At 57.5% G+C, this 18381-nt stretch overlaps 2 protein-coding genes across 3 annotated transcripts; one reads left to right on the top strand and one right to left on the bottom strand.

Moving 5' to 3' along the window:
• Positions 1–2257: 2257 nt before the first annotated feature.
• NUDT1 (nudix hydrolase 1) lies at positions 2258–13198 on the bottom strand. The gene is made up of 4 exons (XM_025863708.2): positions 13106–13198; positions 11086–11254; positions 3165–3310; positions 2258–2916 (listed from the first exon to the last, which is right to left on the bottom strand). The coding sequence occupies exons 2-4, from the start codon at positions 11235–11237 to the stop codon at positions 2744–2746; spliced, it is 471 nt and encodes a 156-aa protein (XP_025719493.2). The 5' UTR covers positions 11238–11254; positions 13106–13198; the 3' UTR covers positions 2258–2743.
• Positions 13199–13228: 30 nt separating this feature from the next.
• MRM2 (mitochondrial rRNA methyltransferase 2) lies at positions 13229–18380 on the top strand. Of its 2 annotated transcripts, none has more exons than XM_025863717.2 (3): positions 13229–13271; positions 14783–15075; positions 17183–18380. In XM_025863717.2, exons 1-3 carry the CDS (start codon positions 13264–13266, stop codon positions 17623–17625), a joined length of 744 nt encoding a protein of 247 aa, XP_025719502.1. In that variant the 5' UTR covers positions 13229–13263; the 3' UTR covers positions 17626–18380. The 2 variants fall into 2 exon arrangements, with proteins under 2 accessions (XP_025719502.1, XP_025719503.1); XM_025863718.2 differs by having other exon boundaries at positions 13231–13271; positions 14786–15075.
• Position 18381: the final 1 nt, after the last annotated feature.

The following is an 18381-nucleotide window of genomic DNA, read 5'->3' on the forward strand; positions in this document are numbered from 1 at the left end:
CCCCCCCCCCCCCCCACAGTGCCTGTGAGTCTGGCGGGGAGAAGTGGAGGGTCCCTGGAATGGTTGTCTCTGATTCCCAGAGGTCACGGTGGCAGGATGGTTTCCACATAGCAGGTGCCGGGGGGGGTGGCATGTGCAGGGGGCCCCCCCAGGGGCTTAGAGCAGTCAGGATGGTCTGGACGAGCTGACCCCACAGAGGGCAGGACTGTCCCTGTGTCAGATGAGGGGTGGCTGTAGCTGGCACGTCCCTGGAGGCCAGCCGGCCGTCCTGGGCCGGTGTAGGGTGGCAGTGTGAGTGTGCGTGGGGCGGGCGCTCAGGGGCGCTGGGTGCACAGACGGCGGTGATTTCCAGGGACAAGCCCCAGGGAGTGCCTTGGGGCCTCTGGCCTGGCCTCTAGGGTAAAGTGTCCTGTGTCCCTCCCTGTGTGCACGCTCACTCTCTGACGCGTGTGTGCCTGGTGGTCCGCGAGGGCGGAGACAAGGTGAAGTGGTGCTGTTTGTCCAAGTGCAGCAACAGCTCCGTCCTCTCAGCTGCCTGGACGCCCCTTTCTCTGCAGACTGCACCTGGAGGCCGGAAGGACAGGAGCGTGGGTGGGGGGCGGTGTCCCGGCTGGACTCTGCCTGAAGGGCCCGTGTTGCCGTGGCCGACCTGCTGTAAGCTGACCTCACCTACTTTAAGCACTCAGACCCCTCCTTCTAGCCCCCCTCCGGCACCTGCAGGCCCAGAGGGCTCTGTTCCAGGAGCTCTGGGGCTCCTGTGTGCTTAGGGCCCGGGTGCTTCCTGCTCTGAATCCCTTTTGTGTAAACATATGCAGGGTGCTTTCTCCGAGGCCTGCAGCCCTTTGAGCTCACTGCTCCCTGGCCCTGAGCGGTGCTGGAGGAGGTTCTGACTGTACTACAGGATTCCTGAGATTCATGCCTTCCGGGGGGGGAGCGCAGACTCCTGAGGGTGCGTCTGGGTCTGATGTCCACCTGTGTATCCGCACACAGCACGGGGACCGAGGGTAACTTCTCTACCCACAGACAGGTGTGCTTCCCCGAGGAGACCATGCACACCATGGTCTGGGGGAAAGTGTCCTTTCGGTCTGGCTAGACGACCGGGTCAGGCCGGGACTTGGACCCACCCCACGTGTAGGTTCTGCCTGTGCCGGTGGAACAGCCGTGGGGGGGGGTGTGTGTGTGGGGGGGGGGGGAAACCGCCCCCCCCCCCCCCCCAGCCCGAGGCCCCATGGCCGCGGCTTGTGCCTTCCTGGGCTGACGAGAAGGGGCGGTGCATCTGCAGAGCCCAGCACACTGGGGGTCGTTTTGGTCAGTGGCTTGTTTCTGGGTGGTGCTTGTGTCCTCACCCCCCACTGTAGAGATGGGTTCTCGGGCGCTGGGAGCGGGTCTGTGCTGCCCCACGGGGCTGCTCCCGCGGCCCTGTGTGCACTTGAGCCACAAAGCGTGACCTCTGAGCCTCCTGTTCGTCCCTGTCCGATGCTGCTCACCCGCCCATGGCCTGCATGTGGCTGGCGAGGGACAGGCGATCCCAGGACAGTGGAGAGCAGGCCCCGCCTTGCATGCGCTGGGGTTGGGGGCGCATGCACTGGGCAGCAGCTCGAAGGTGGGAGGGCCTCCTCACCCAGGTCACCAAGGAGACTTCCAGCACTAGAGACTTGCCCTGTGCTTTCTGGAGAGGACTTGCTGGTGACTCCATGTTCCCTTGGCCTGGAAACGAGGAGGGGCTCTTGCCTGGAGGGGAGTTTCTGGTCCATCCCCTCCCTCCCCCTCCCAGGCCCTGCAGGGAGGTCAACAGACAGATGCAGAGGCTTGCTGGGGGTGGGGGTGTCATGTCCTCCCTGTGCCCTCAGCTGGAGACAGCAGAAGCCACCTTTTTCTGCACAGAGCCTCCTTGTACCTGAGCTGCAGGGTCTTCCTTGTCTTCCATGGCCTGCGTGGGGGGACAGAGCCCTGCTCCCGGACTCCAGCAAGGCTGGAGTGGAACCCCACCCAGGACCTTCCAGCCTGGACCCTGCTCGCTCGCTCGCTGTCGCCGGCAGATGCAGAGCCGGAGCGGAAGACACAGTTCGGATGCGCGCACGGGACTCTGGCTGGTTCTGTCTGCCCTCGAGGCTCTTCCTCCCTTGGTGATGCAGTTTGATGTATGGAGCACTTTATAAGAAAAGCTGTAGGGATCAGTTACTATTACGCCCAGTAAACTGGAATTGTTCACAAATGGCCTACGTTCCAAAGTTTTTATCGATAAACACGAACGACCACCATTAAACCTGTTTATGAAAATTGAGTAAATTGTGAGTTCTCTGCCTCCCCCTTTTCTGGTAGTCAGAGATGTGGACAAGAACACCCTGTCCCTTGGGGTCACGTAGGGGACAGCCTCCAGTGCTGTAGACCAGGGTTTTAGCCCTGGGCCATGACTGTTACTCAGTTTCCCCTTGATGGAGGGGTGGTGAGCAAGGAGGGTACAGGTGTTCGCCCACACTGGGTCCCAACAAGAGCCCATGGCACCGCACAGGGCAGCACCCAGCCCTCCAGCTGTCCCCTCGGCGCTGCTCTGTCCCAGGGTGCGGTCACAGCCCAGCTGGGGCCCCGTGAGGAATGTGGAAAAGGTACAAGGTCTTTTATTTTCACCTCCGCCCACTGCACCGCACCCCACCCCACCCCCAAGACCCCAGCTCTGCCTCGGGGCTCAGTGAACCGGGTGAGGCGGCTCCCATGGCCTGCAGGTGCCAGTGCACTTCTGCCTCTACGCCTCGTCCACCTCGCGTAGTGTGTAGTCCAGGATGGTGTCGGGGTCCTGGAACTTGAAGTACCCGTGGAATTTCTTCTTCTGGAGCAGGAGGGGAAACCAGTAGCTGTCATCGGGCCACATGTCCGAGAAGGGGATCTGGTCTAGCTGGAACCACCGAGGGCGCATTTCTGTAGCAGGTGGAAAGAGAACACATGTTCCACTCGGGCTTAAACTGCCCGTCAGTGAGCAATGACCAGGCAGGTCTGTGTGGGGAACCGGGCGTACTCGGGCTCAGTCCTTCTGGCTGTGTCACTGTCACTTTGCGGAAGAGGAACGAGGCTCAGAGCTAGGTGCTGGCGCGGTGCCCGCCTCCCGGGACCCGGGCCTGGCTTCCCCTCGCCCGCCGGGGTGGGGAGGGACGGACTCCAAGACTCACCATCGCTCTCCACGGGCGTCCCCTGGACACTGTCTGTGCAGAAGATGTGCACGTCCATCAGCTCAGGCTCGCCCACGAACTCAAACACGATGTGGCCCACCTTGTGAAGCACGTCCACGGTCAGACCGCTCTCCTCCTGCAGCTCCCTGCGGGCGGGCGGGCGGGGCGGGTGACCCTTACAGCAAGGCTCTGGGGCGCAGAAGGGCGGGGCCCGCGTGGGCATGCCGGGAATGCAGGAGCGCTTCCCCACCTGGCGACCTGGCGGGACTTTGCAGTCATCTGGGGACCTATCAAATACTGATTCTGTTCAGAGGTTCTGGTTCAGGGCGCACAGGCCGACCCAGCTCAACAGCCCGTGAGCCACGGGGCAGCCCAGCCTGGCCGAGTTCAGCTGCTGGGGGGTCACGGGGGTGGGCGGTGGAGCCGGGGGCCTCCCACCCTGTCCAGTTCCTGCTCTTCCCACAGGATCGCAACAGCCACACGGATGCTTCTCTCCAGGCTGCAGGCTCTGGGGACCTGAGCCCCGAATCCCCTCTCCTCACACCTGTGCTGAGAACCATGGCCTCCCAAGGAGACGCCCCAACCCTCCAGCCAGCTCCCCTGTGGCTGATCACAGGACAGGGGCTTCCGGCCTCCTCCCAGGGACCCCTTTCCCACCCGAGCACAAGTGTATGCGCGACAGCAGAACCAGGCTGCCCGCCCGGGACGTTCTGATGCTGGCGTCAGTTTCGAAGTAGCCCCCAAATCACACGTCCATGGTAGATGACGCGGCCAGCACCCCTGGACGCCTCCCCGGAAGGAGCCCTTGTGACCATTTCCGTGTGATCTTTGGGCCGACGCCTCCGCGCATCCCTTCACATGCCCGCGCGTCTCACGCCAGAGCAGAACAACCCCCCACCCCGCACGGAGCTTGGCCAGTTTCCCAACTGGCGTGGGTCACCGATGGTAACGGGCCAACTTGCTGTCGCGAGGCGCCGGCGAGCAGCAGCTTCGCGCGTGCACCCCGGGTATGCTCAGGGCCGCCCGGCCAGCCGGCCCACCCCTCGTCGTTCACGCGGCCAACGCCTTCTGGAGGCTCAGCGCTCCCCGGGGCCGCGGCAGCCGCGGAGCTCCGTCTGTTCCTTCCTGAGTCTCGCTTCCCTACTGTCTCAGGTGTATTTTTGTTTCTCTGAGTGCTTTAATTATGCCTGACCATTTATAGGTGTATGTAAAGAATGTTTTTTTTTTTTTTAGCTTTGATCTCCAAGTTCTGTTAGGAACACAATGCATAATTGCTTCCTGTGCCTGGAATGAGAAGCCAGGGAAACCACTTTGCTCATTAAACACACACACACACACACACACACACACACGTCGGGTCTTAGTGGTCTGATCCCAGCAGATGCCTTCCTCTGCTTGGAACCCACCGGAGCTGCCGGGAAGGCCACAGCGGAGTCACTTGAGCTGGCTGCCGGCAGACCAGGCCCGAGTGGTTCTGAAAGCTGGAATTTATTCACTGACGTGGTTCATTAAAATTAGACTTGCCTTAAAAAACATGGTTGTGTGTGTTCACTTGGGGGTGCAGATGGCCCCCCAGTTAAATGTCCTGGCACCCCGCGGGGCCTCCGCCAGCACTCCGGCAGCAGGCTGGTGGGGCTTGCTTTGAAAAACTTCACCTAGTGATTTCATGTTTTGACTAGTTTTGGTTAATCTTCCCCAAATACACAGCAGCGCACGAAATATCAATAATCTCACTTCCCAGGCTGGGATAATTAGCAGGGATGACAGTTTCAGTTTTGCTAAAGTGTCGGATTGTATGTGTGATGCTCAGCTCCCCAGATGGCAGAGAACAGGATGAATCATGAATTAAACAAAATGACAGCAGCCGAGTGTCTGGGTGGGTGTGGGGGGGGCTCTGTTCAGCCACTCAGCTCCTGAGGTTCTCTAAACATGGCGCTCTGCGGCCTTGCTGGAGGCATCAGGCACGCTGGCCACAGAGATGGGACCCTCCACCTGCCTACAGCCCAAACCTGACTCTGACAAGCCCCAGCTCCCCCGCAAAGAATGCTGCCTACTTGCTGCTCAGATGCTGTTCCCCCAGGGACGACCGTGCGCGTGTACATGCTCACCCAAGCCTGCAGGTGGGGAGGGTGTGTTAGCTCTAGACCGGTGGCCTGCTCTGGGATCTGTAAGGGCACAAGGGGAGTGCGGTGGATAAAGCATGTGCCAGGCTCCCTGCAGAGGCCACTCCGACTCACTTGCCTGCAAGAAGCCCAAGGCTGCTGCTGGAGTCAGTCGTCCTTCTGGCCTGTGGGGCCTGAGACACATCTCGGCCTGTTCCTAAAGTGGATTAGAATGTGCCATCTGGCCTCTCCCTCTCACCCCACAGGGACAGGGGCACAATACTCCTTTGTCGGAGAGTGTTCTGACTTCTAGCTCTATCCTAGACACCGGGCTGGTACCCCCGAGAGGAGATGGGGGTCCCGGAGAGTGCTCCTCAGAGCTGACCCCAAGACTAGGAGCCGGTGTGGTGCTGTGCGGCCCTTCTGATGGTGTGGGCTCTGGGGCTGAACTTCTGCCCTCAACCTCAAGGTAAGGCCTGTCCCGGCCTTCATGAAGAATGTCTGCAGCACGATGCCTTCGCCCTCTGCTTCTGAGTGTAGAAATCATTACTGCCCCGTGGCCACAGGAGGATGTCCTCCAGGGGGAGCGTGTCGCCTGCAGGAGCATGACGCGCCCACGTGGACGCCCAGCGGGGCAGCCGGGAGGAAGCGCCCTCCACGGCCTCTCTCACTGGATGAGGCCTCCAGAGTGTGAAAGATCCTGAGCCTCTGAGGATAATGAACACCCGTGGAATACGGCCGTGAGTCTGACAACAATAAAAGGTCGCCAATTTCCTGAGGGCTCTGTGCTCTGCAGTGAGGTCAGGACAGCGGGACGAGCCGTGGGCCATGGGATGACCCCACCGGCAGCCTCTGTGGTCAAGTGAGCGTCTGGAGGGCAGACCCCAGGGCCCAGCACAGCATCTGGCCAGCTGTGCCGAGCTTCTTCAGTTACCCACCCGGTCGCGGGACGCCACTGGGGACGTGGGACAGGAAACAGACGTCAGGCTCTGTGTCACGGCTGCCCTGGGATTATGCCAGAGGCGGCTGCAGGACAGTGGAAGACGCAATCTCTTCAATAAATGATAGTGTCAGCCGGACATCTGGACGGATGAATCTCGACCCTCTGCCTTACATCTTACCCCAGACTCCATTCCAGATGCAGGGGCGCTCTAACACTCCTGAACATTCCAGAAGAAAACTTACGGCAATGTCTCCTTAAGCTTGGGATAGGCAAAGATTTCTTTAGAAGGGTATAGAAACGCTACATGTAAAGAAAAAGCTGTATGTGGAATCCCACTAAGATGAAACTTCTGCTCATCGAAGTATCACTAAGAATGAAGAGGCAGGCCATGGAGAGGATACTTGCAGGAGACTGGACGTGGCCGAGGGAAGACTGTGAGCCGGAGGGCATCTCGACAGAACGGCCCAGCACGGAACAGCAAAGAGAACAAAGACCAGAAAAAACTGAACAAAACATCAAGGCTGTGGGACGGCCAGGAAACGTGTGAGCAACAGGAAGGCCGGCAGGAGGAGAGAGAGAGGGACAGAAGACATGCCTGAGAATGTTCCTGAATTAGTGTCAGACACCAAACCACAGGTCCCAGAAGCTCAGCAGACACCAAGCATGACAAATGCCAGACACGTTACCTTCAAAGTGTAATAAATCAAAGATAAAAGATCTAGGGGCCCCTGGGTGGCTCAGTAGGTTGAGTGTCCGATTCTTGATTTTGGCTTAGGGCGCGATCTCAGGGTCACAGATCAAGCCCCGCGTTGGGCTCCTTGCTCAGCGGGGAGTCTGCTTGAGATTCTCCCTCTCCCCCTACTCACACATACTCTCTCTCCAATAAAATAAAATCTTTATGAAAAAAGATCCTGAAAGGAGCCCGAGGAAGAAAGCACCTGCCCCACAGAGAAACAGGGTAGGAGTTACATCTAACTCCTCAGATGCTGGGCGGCAGGAAGAGGGAGGCGACATAGCTGGGGTTCAGAGAAAAACAAACCAAAACACGCTAACCTAGAATTCTGTACTCCCCTTCCCTTCAAAAGGGAAGGAGAAATAAAGGCTTTCTCAAAGATAAATTGAGGGGCTCTATTACCAGCACACCTGCCTCATTAACAAACGTGAAAACAAGTTCTTTAGAGAACAGGAAAGTGATAGATCAGACCTGGCATCTGCACAGAGAACACAAGAGCATGGAAGGAGTAAGTGAAGGCAAGATGAAACGGCTTTATTTTATTAAAAGATTTTAGTTACTCATTTGAGAGAGAGAAAGAGAGCGAGCACAAGCAGGGGAAGGGGCAGAGGCAGAGGGAGAAGCAGGCTCCACTCCACGCTGAGCGCAGAGCCTGATGCGGGGCTCGATCCTGAGGCGTGGGGATCATGACCTGAGCCGAAGGCCGACCAAGGCAGACACCTAACCGACTGAGCCACCCAGGCGCCCCAAGAAGAAACAGTTTTAATATTTTTTTAAAAGATTTTATTTATTTATTTGTAAAGATTTTATTTATTTATTTGAGAGAGAGAGAATGAAAGACAGAGAGCATGAGAGGGAAGAGGGTCAGAGGGAGAAACAGACCGCCTGCTGAGCAGGGAGCCTGATGTGGGACTCGATCCCGGGACTCCAGGATCATGACCTGAGCCGAAGGCAGTCGCTTAACCAACTGAGACACCCAGGCGCCCAAAGATTTTATTTATTTGACAGAGAGAGACACAGCGAGAGATTAACTGATGTAACAGGCAGTAGTTTGTTCAAAGTAACAGCGATGATGTATCTGCTCACTTATACCCTGTGTGTGCACATTCCTACGTAACGTGAACAGCAAGGATACAGGGCTGGGGGCTGGAATCGGGACGTCTGCTGTCGCGAGGCAGGCAAACTGCTCATGGGACGGGGCAGTGTTGTTTGGTAGCGCGCCTGGATTAGCTGCAAACGTGTATTGCAAATTCTGGGGCAAGTAGTAGAACAGTTAAAAAAAATGATAGCTGACCTGCTAAAAAAGGAGAGAAGGGACTCGTACGAAGTGCTCAGTTAAAACCACAAAACCGAGAAAAGGAGAGGATGACAATAACAGGAACACAGAACACGGGTGACAAATAGAATAGATATGAACCCAACTGCAGGAATCTCCACTTGGAACATCGGTGGTCCACACGCTCCCGTGGAAGACAGATGGTCGGAGGGGATCAAAAACCTAGACCACCTGTCTACACGGAACCACGCTGGGTATAAAGATTACAAGCATGAAGTATAAAACGATAAAGATTAAAAAATACAGATGAAACGCAAATGGACAAAAACACACCATGCCAACACTAATCCAAGGAAAGCAGGAGTATCTGTCTGAATTTCAGGCATCAGGAGTAAAGAAGGGTATTCCTGTGCCGGTAGAGGGGCCGCTTCTCCACGATACAATCCTCAACACGTATGTGCCTCAAAATAGAGTCAAACTACAGGAGGCAAAAACTAACAACTGCAAGGAGAAACAGATGAATCCACCGTCCTAGCGGGAGGCTTTAGGCAGAAAATCAGTAAGAATGGGGCACCTGGGTGGCTCAGTCGTTAAGCGTCTGCCTTCGGCTCAGGTCACGGCCCCGGGGTCCTGGGATCGAGCCCCGCATCGGGCTCCCTGCTCGGCGGGGGGCCTGCTTCTCCCTCTCCCACTCCCCCTGCTTGTGTTCCCTCTCTCGCTGTGTCTCTCTCTGTCAAAGAAATAAAATCTTAAAAAAAATTAGTAAGAATGTTAAAGTGTATAAAGAAGTACAGATCCCGAAGAGAAAGACAGGCAACCCAATTTTTAAAAAATGGGTAAAAGACTTGGGCAGACACTTCACAAAGCCCAGACATCCAAGTGGCTTGCAGACACGGGGCAGGCACGCCAGCTCAACGGCCCTCGGGGCGAACACAGCCTCACCGAGGCATCGGTCCCTTCAGAGCGGCTGAAATCAGAGATCAGAGAAAGTGCGTGTTGCTGAGGTTTGGAGGGAGCTCCCGTGCCTCCTGTGGGTGCATACATGACCCCGACCACGGGGCTCTGTACAGCCCCGCCCCGGGGAGCGGCCGCCAGGAGAGCGGACACGGCACCAGGGACCGTTGATGACAGTGCCACTCATGGCTGCAAACCGGGACAGCCAGGGGCTGTGGCAGCAGTGGGAGGCCGACCGAGAGGGATTCAAGTTCTATCCCGGGGACAGAGAGCACGTGCTTCCTCATCTCGACGACTCGCATTTCCTGCCCGATCCCAAGCCTGCTCTGCGGGAACGCCACCACTGCACTCAGTACTGAGGGTCTTACGTGTGTGTCTCCTTCAGGAAATGCGGAACATAGAGAGGGCAGGAGGGACAGGCCCTAGGAAATCAGAGGCCTGCAAGTTTGCTTGCTTGTCGCCAGGACGGCAGAAGACAGAGGTGAAGCTGTCTGTACCCCACAAGGCCCACACCACAGACCTCTGCACGGCCCTGCCCCTCAGCCTCTGGGCTTCTGCGGATGCTGCGTTCCACCTCCCACCTGCTTGGACCAAATGTCAGGTCCTTTGGGAGTTTTCCTTTTGCCCAGTTATCTGCCCTGGCTCTTTATTCTGGACGCCCCAGAGCCCTGGCTGTCCCCTAGACCCGCTCTCTGCACCCGTCCCTGTGAACCTGGCAGCCAGACTAGATGGGAGCTCCGCAGGGCTGGGGTCGGGACCTGTTCCCGTGTCCTGACACTGAGCAGGGCCCCAGACATCGGGACCCAATGAACGGGCTCAGGAGGACAAAGACGTTCGGGTGGTTGGCAGAGCAGACCACTGGCACCCACTGCTTGTCCATATTCCACGCCGTTTCTTCTGCACCCCGGCCCCCCCCCCCCCGGGCGGCTCACAGGGCCGGATGCCAGAGTCTTGGCAGACTGGGCTCTGCCCCAGCTGTGCCCTCCCCAGGCAGGACCCATCACACGGCCTTGCACTTGCCAAAACCAATGACCCCATGTGGCGGCATCGCAGCGACCCTGGGTCCCGGGCCCATGAAGGGGAGGTGCACGCCACGGACGAACTGCCACGGCTTTTCAGACAGGGCTGTGGCCCAGCCGTGCACCACGAAGCCAGCTTAGTGACCAGCGATTAAAGAAGGACAACGGGATGGGAAACGTGTTCGTGCCCCGTCATCCAGTGACAGCGCCGCGGCCTCAGAGACTAGACATTTCCTATGTGGTGGTCATGTTTAAAAAAAAACCCCGAACTCGAGAGCCACCGGCCTCTAGGGCCTGCAGCCTTCTTCCCTTCCAGAAACCTCGCTGCTATGGAGGTAGGCTCTGTGCTCTGCCCCAGGGAAAGTGGCCTTAATAAGGTTGCCGACGTTCTTCGGAATAACATCAATCGTGGTGACGGTTTGTGTAGTGCTTTGTGCATTTACACACACAGTCTCGTTGCCTATGAGAAAGAAGGGCAAAGGGCTTGAAATCGGAGCTGTGTGATCGCAGACAAGCCGCTCGACCTCTCTGGGGTTTGCTTCCTGCCCTTGGGAAGTGCTGAGGATTAACGGAGCGTGTGTGTGCTCGAAAAGGCTGAGACGGAAACGCTCGTCGTCGGCTCCCCGAACAGACCAAGACGTCCACTGATGGACCACCCCTTAGCCAGGAGCCGCAAGCGCAGCCGGAAGCCGCGTCCGTCCCCAGCCCGTCCCCACGTCCCCAGCAGGTGCATACCCGGCACTCCCCACCCCGCCACACCCTTCGCCAGAGGCAGGAGCTGTTACTGTTCCTCCCATTCTGCAGATGAAGGAACTGAGGCCCAAGGGCTCCATAAGGAGCTCCAGTCTGTCCCCTCGGGAGCTGGTGGTGTGGTCAGGCCCACCCCAACCTCACCTCTTGGCCCCGTCCTCGATGGTCTCTCCGTCTTGAACTTTGCCCCCGAAGCCATTCCAGCAGCCGGCCCCAAAGCCTCGCTTCTTCATGCCCAGGAGCACTCGCTGAGGCTGCAGCACCAGTACCAGGGTGTAGAGCCTGGAGGTGCCCATGGTCCCCCGGGGGCCCCCTGAGGAAGGCAAGAGGGCTGGCTTAGCCCTACCTGGGTGCAGACGGGGTGTGGTGGAGGCCAGGGGCCAGGTGGAATGGGAACGTGCCGTGGAAGGTGCGGAGGGGAAGGCTGGTATGTCATCTCCCAGCCCTGCCACACGTGGCTCGCCTCAGGGAACAAGGGAGCTTCTGGGCTAGGGAGGGGCTTGGCTCTGCGAACCCAGTGGCAGCAGTGCCCAGGCCCTTGGCAGGAGATGGCCATGTCAATGCCTGCCTTGCCTCAGCACAGAGGCAAGGGGGCAGTCCACCCGTGGGCGCCAACAGAACCACACGGGTTAGCCCATGGTTCTCGGGTCAGGCTTTAGGCCGTGGCCTTTTCACCAGTGGGGTCTTCTTCTGGCCTGTGGGGATCTGCCTTCTGCACCTCAGCAGTAGCAGACCTACGGAGTTCCAAGGAGTGCGTAGCTCCTGACAGCGGAGAGCCCGCTCAGCAGGGCTGGCTGGTCCTCCCTCCTGCGACAGCTCATCTGCTTACAACCGTTGCTGCCCTGGGAGCCACAAGGGCCCCCCCTCCTGCTCCAATGGGCGAGCATGGTCCAGAGGAAAACTCCCAGGGTGAAGTCTGGGTGCTTGCTGGAGACGTGGGGGGAGGGCCAGGAGCAGGGCCCCTGTCCATCCAGCCCTAGTGCAGCCTGGGACCCGATGAACACAAGTCTCCCACCCTGGGGACCACGCTGGATGAGAAGCAGGAGCAGGGATCCTTCTGGGAAGTTCCCGAGTCTGAGACAAGGCACCTTCATGTGGGCCCTGGCGTTGGGGGTGGGTCTCTGTGCTTGAGGCCAGATGCCTGTGAACTTGGTCGTGAGGCTGACGGGTTCATGCCCAGAGAGCCCTGGCTTCCCAGTGAACTGTGTTGGTGACGGGGAGGACACTGGGGGCGTCAGCTATCACTTAAGAAAGGACTCACTAGGGGCGCCTGGGTGGCTCAGTCATTAGGCGTCTGCCTTCGGCTCAGGTCATGGTCCCAGGGTCCTGGGATCGAGCCCCGCATCGGGCTCCCTGCTTGGCGGGAAGCCTGCTTCTCCCTCTCCCACTCCCCCTGCTCGTGTTCCCTCTCTCGCTGTGTCTCTCTCTGTCGGGTAAATAAAATCTTTAAAAAAAGAAAAAAAAAAGCACTCACTATATGCTTCTCAAAAAGTATTCTATTTAACAGACCCAACAATCCCGTGAGCTAAGACTTGCGTTCTCCATTTTCAGAGGAAGAAGTGGAAGCTCACAGGCGGAGGTGGACCCAAGGTCAAAGGGCAGACTCAGTGCCCCCATCTGGGTCTAGCGGCTGTTGAGGTTCAGCGGGGGCACAGATGCTGCAGCAAGTGGCCTGGGTCCTCAGAGAGCCTACCTAGTGTCAGGGGCCGGGAGGCTGCCTCAGACTGGGCAGCCCTACCTGTTAGCCCCACGGCCCACATGGGGCCCCGTCAAGTCACCTGAAGACTGAGGCCCCTTATCAGGGCTTTAAGAGACAATATCCGCCCTTCGCAGAGCAGGAGGCCGGTCTTATACAGCGCGGGGGGCTTGGGACCTCAGGTCCTCAGGCCCTGAGACCCCGGTAGTCCGGGATCCGTCTCCTCTGACCTCTACTCACCTGGCACCCGGACTGCCCCTCTCCCCTCCCCTTCCCCTCTCTCCGGCCCCTCCCCCCTCCCAGGTCCCTCCCTTCTAGGTCCGTCGAGCCCCCCCTCCCCTCTCCCAGGTCCCCTTCCCTTCTCTCCGGGTCCCCTCCTCGCTCCCAGGTCCGCCGAGCCCCCCTCCTCCCTCCCCGGTCCCCCATCACCAGGCCCCGCCCCCGCCCCTTCCCCTCTTCCCTGCTCACCTGACCCGGGCTCCGCTCCCCGGCTCCCCTGTGCGGGGTCCCCAAGCCCGCGTTTCGCGCGCGCTTTCTGAACCCGGGCACCGCTTCCGGGGGCGTGGCCTCAGGCCGGAAGCGAGGCCGGCACTTCCGGCGCGGGCGGCCGGAGCGGAAGTGCGCCCATGGCTCGGTGAGCGGGGTTGTGAGCTGGAAGGTGGGCGCGGTGGTGCGCGCTGTCGGCATTTATGGAGCGCCTGCTGCAAGCGTGCGGGAGGAGGCGGGGCTGGGGGTGCGTCCCAGGGTCCCTCGGCGGAAAAAAGGGCGCGGACGCGGCGCCTAGGAGAGGACTTCCAACACGGAGCCAGGTGGAGGGCGGGGAAGGAGTGGGCACGGGTGAGGGGGCGCTGCAGGTGGAGGCGAAGCTTGCCAAGGGCACAGCAGGTCTGAAGGCTGTGGCACGGGTCTTCCACGAGTGGCCATGTGGCTGAACCCCAGACGTGGGTGGGCGCTGGAGGTCAGCTGCGCAAATCTGCAGGTCTCAGTGCGTGTGGCCCTGCTTTCCCGCCTTCCCCCAACCGTGGGAGTTGGTTCTGGTGCCCAGGAAAGCTCTGTGCTCCTTCCAGGAGACCCCTTCCGCTCTTTGAAGGCAGCGGATACAGTTGCTGTGTCCACATCTTGTCAACATGCTCTGGTTGTTGAAGGGGTTTTGGCCTGGAGGCATGGGGATGATGGTAGGTTCTTTCCATCAGAAGAACGGATGCAGAACTTAGTTTGTAGGGTTGTGCTGAGAGTTCGTGAGGGGGTGGAAGGGGAGCTCCCGGCAGTCAATGAACTGTTAAAAACTTGACTTTGCCAAAGAGACTTGGAAATTGTCCTTCACCTGCTCACGCAGGTAGAGTTCAGTTGTATGACGCGGTGTGACTGGTAAGGCCCTGCGTTGGCCCCCACAGACATGGAGCTGAGTAAGGCAAGGGTCTGCCCCCTGGGGGGTTCTCTTGCAGTCCTGCAGAGCCCAAGGAAAAGTTGTACCGGGCGAGCAGGAACCATACCTTTGTTAATGTTAACGGTACCGTTAACCAGTGCTGGAAAAATGTGGGTTGACACAAGCAGAGTGACCGTCGGTGATGTTTGAGTCTTCCTTCTGGAGAAGACTTCCATGCGCGAAAGACGCTTCTTTTCTACAAGGCGACGCCTGCTGTGCTCGCTTGCTTGGGCGCAGTGAGAAAGCACCCCAGGCCAGGCGGCTGGACCGACACAAACTGCCGCCTCACAGCGCTGGGGGCGGCAGCCCCAGGTCGAGGTGTCCGCCGGGCTGGTTTCTCCCGAGGCCCCTCTCCTTGGCCTGTACATGGCTGCCGTCTCCCTGTGGCCCCACCCCATGGTCTTTCCCCTGTGCACGTCTGTCCCGTGTTTGATGAAGACACCGGTCATATTGGATTCAGACCCACCCATCTGGCCTCATTTAACTGAACCACCTCTTTAAAGACCAGTTCTATTTTGAGGTACCTGGGGTTAGGACTTTCACACACGAATTTGGGGAGGGACTCAGTTCACCCCATTCCGCCTGCTTTCTGGCTGGGTAGCCTTGCCAAGTCCCCTCCCCTCTCGGGCCTCTGGGCGCTGTCTCTAAAAACACGTGGGTTGAACCAGGGAGCCTGCCTATCCGTGTGATGCCAGCCTGTTTGCTCCCCTTTTCTCCAGCAGGTCCTTGAAGCTGATAGGCGCGGCCCTTCAGTGTCAAAGGTTTCACACTGCTGGGAGTCACTCCAAGGGTCGGACCGGTGCTGAGCACCTGTGGCTGACACGCCATTTGAAGGACCCATTTGTGAAGGCCGCGAAGGTGGAGAGTTACCGGTGCCGAAGTGCCTTCAAGCTCCTGGAGGTGGACGAGAGGCACCGGATCCTGCGGCCCGGCCTCCGGGTGCTAGACTGTGGGGCGGCCCCCGGGGCATGGAGCCAGGTGGCTGTGCAGAGGGTCAATGCTGCGGGCACAGGTAGGGCCTCTGACCACCCTGGGTCTGGAGGCACAAGCCAGCTGCCCTCCACCAGAGGATTCAGGGTGGTCAAGCCACTTGGTGGCTTGTTTGGTAGTAAGAAGGGTGAAAGTGGGACACTGATGTTTTCAAAATGACGGACACGGTAGAAAGCTGTAGTGAAGACTTAAAGCACCTCAAGTCACACCACGTCTGTATGTCCGTCAGTGCGTTGGCGTGCCCCCTTCCAGAATTCGCTTTTGCACGCATAACTACATATGTATATTTCCTTTCTCAAAAACGCTAGAAAAAAAAAACCCAAAACACGCTAGTATTCCACACCCACATTCTTCTTGCTGATTTGGAGCCTTAATGGAGCTGTTTTTTTTCACGTACTGATATATTGACATCTTTCCGCGACAGCACACCTGCATCAACCGCAGGGGTTTCCAGGTCCTGGTCCTTGAAGCTCTGGGTGTTCCTGAGGTCCCGCTAGGGCTGGTCCGGGAGCACCCGTGGCCGGGGCTCTGGGTTCTTCCTCTGGCTCAGCCTGAGGGACTCAGCTTTTGCCGTCTTGTATTTTAGGATTTCGTCAAAGGTTTTCTCTGTGAAAATGGTTCCCCTGATTAATCAACAGGGAAGCCTGTACCCTCAATTTAGAAAACCACGTTGTCCTTTTAAATGCTTGTACAGAACTCCAGAGGACAGCTGTGCTGTTTGGGTAGCCTCCTCTCGGGCACCAGCGTGGCTCCCAGGTCTTCTGCTAGTGTGCACCCCGCGGTGCTGAGCATCCCTCCCCCTTTCTTTCCTACCCTAAAGTCGGAGGGTACCACAGTCCCTGGCATTACGTGAAATGTGCCGATTCACAAGAACCTCTCTCCGACACGCAGAATGAGGGCTCTGTGCCCATTGTCCTAATGAAAAATGAGGTTCAGAGGAGTTTGCTGATCTGCTGAAAGAGGCTGGAAGTGCTGCTCCCTGGGTTCACAACTAAGATCCAGCCTCGTTACTGTGGGTGGGATGCCCCCAGCGGCTCTAGAACAGGTGAAAAAAAAATATTTTTAGCTCAGTAAGCACTGCCTAAGTGAAGGCATTTGTGTCAGGGACTTCAGTTCCTTTTCCTACCCCTGAGCCTATCCATAGACCTAACAAGTGCTTCCTGTCCCCATAATTGCTCTTCAGGAGAAGGAGGAAAATGGCCAAGTTTAACCTGTAGGAAGAACATGGCAGAGGCAAAGAGTGTGGGTAAAATGATTGGGTTTCTTTTCCTCCTAGAAGTTGGAAAAGGCATCCAAAGCCATTTGCCTCTAGTGGACCCTCCCCCAGTTTAGAACACATGGGATATCAAACGAAAGGAAGTCAAGTGCATAAAATGAGATGTGGGATGTCCTCCTTTCCCGGATTGAAAATGGTATTTTCTCTTTTGAAAAATGTACTCTGCAAAATACCTGACTTCTAGTCTTTAGCTAGGAGTAAAATGCACATTACCCCACCACGGAACAGCCTCTCTGCTAAGCAGAGGGAACCAGCAAGCCTATGCACCCTGAACTGGTCCCCCCACGGGTACTGGCAGAGCAGGGGCCCTCCCCGGACGGGGGACACCAGGGCCTGCTCGGGGCGAGTGAAACAGTGGCCTCTTTACTGTGCCGTGGGTGCCTCTCAAACCCGGGTGAGGGGTCACGTTCTGTACTTTGTTTTCCACCTGTCTATCCCCCATTTCTTGGCTCGTTTCTAGTAGTTTCTGCATTGAAAGAAATTGGATTAAGCTGCAGAATGGACATGTTGATTTAATGCAGAGGTACTTTATTAGCGTGTCCTTTTCTGTTATAGTTTGTCAGAAAGGCCGCTCAGAGATAAGACCCCTCACAGAGAGCAGGCTCCGGGAAATGACATGACGTCAGAGTTGGAGCCTGTGCTCTGGGACAGGCGCTCTTCTCTGGGCCCCAGATTCCTCACATGCAGAGTGAGGACTGCCTCTGTAGATGGATAGAGCAGGGGAAAGGCCTTGTGTCCACATCTTTCATGTTTGCTCCCGTCCTTTGTCTTGACTTTTTATTTCTGTTTTTCTATTCGTATTTCTGAGGGACGGTTCAGGGTGTAAATAATGGACTCACCCTGTCTTCTTTAGATCCCGGTGCTCCTGTTGGCTTTGTGCTTGGGGTAGATCTTCTTCACATATTCCCCCTGGAGGGAGCAACTTTTCTGTGCCCGGCTGATATGACTGACCCGAGAATCCTCCAGAGAATCCGAGAACTGCTTCCTGGAGGGAGAGCAGATGTGATTCTGAGTGACATGGCACCCAACGCCACAGGGATCCGGAGCCTGGATCATGACAGGCTCATTGGCTTGTGCTCATCCCTTCTGGACCTGGCTCCAGATGTCCTGCACCCTGGTGGAACATTCCTCTGCAAAATGTGGGCTGGAAGTCAAAGCCTGGCGTTACAGAAGCGACTGACAGAGCAGTTCCAGAACACCAGGATGGTGAAACCCAGAGCCAGCAGGAAGGAGTCGTCAGAGGTGTACCTCTTGGCCACACAGTACCAAAGAGGAAAGGAGTTTGCGGAGGACTGAGGGTTTCTCCTGCAGTTTCCGAGCCTTGTTCACTGCAAGTGTCATCTGGGCTCTTGCTGGGAGTGTGGCTGGGGGGCGGGGGGTGGGGGTGGTCCCAGGGTTTGATCCGGGATGCAGCAGGCAGGACAAGTGGGGGGCCTTTGTTTTAAGCCAAAAAGATACAACAAAACGATATTCGCTGGCCAGGATGTATGATCAGAAACAGTCTCTAAAATGGGATTCGTGAGGCGGAGAGAAAGGATGAAAAGACAGTGGGAAGGAGCCGGCGGCGCACGTGGGCCTTGGTGTAACCTCGATGTAACTGTCATGTCACAGAGTGTTCCCGTGTAACAGAGAAAGTCTCCACCCTTGCCGCCCTGACCGACCGACCGCAACACCCAGGCTTCTCCTTGTCATTTTGCTTATACGGTGTAGCATGTGAAAACCTGAACTTTCAACCTGGGGATTAATCTCCATCTCTCTGGTGGATGATGTGTTAATCCCTTCTTGAAGTAGCGGGAGTTCCCCGCAATTAGGGAAGACATTTGGTATGAATTATGCAGGGGGCTGGCATGCTTTGTTTTATTGCTGAAACCCCGGGGGCCCCCAAGGCTGGCAGTGGCCAGAGGGAGCATCCACGTGTTGTGTGCATCTACTTCTTCTGCTCTCTTCCAGGAACTCGGTGCAGCTTTACAGAACGACATAGATTGTACGATTTTTAAGGGATTTCCATGCTTTTCAGTTTGTTTTTATAAAAATTGGTTTCTTCAAAGCCAT

The sequence above is a fragment of the Callorhinus ursinus genome, unplaced genomic scaffold (assembly GCF_003265705.2).
Source record: "Callorhinus ursinus isolate GAN/ISIS: 27379988/994484 unplaced genomic scaffold, GSC_fseal_2.0 scaffold70, whole genome shotgun sequence".
Taxonomy (NCBI): Eukaryota; Metazoa; Chordata; class Mammalia; order Carnivora; family Otariidae; genus Callorhinus; species Callorhinus ursinus.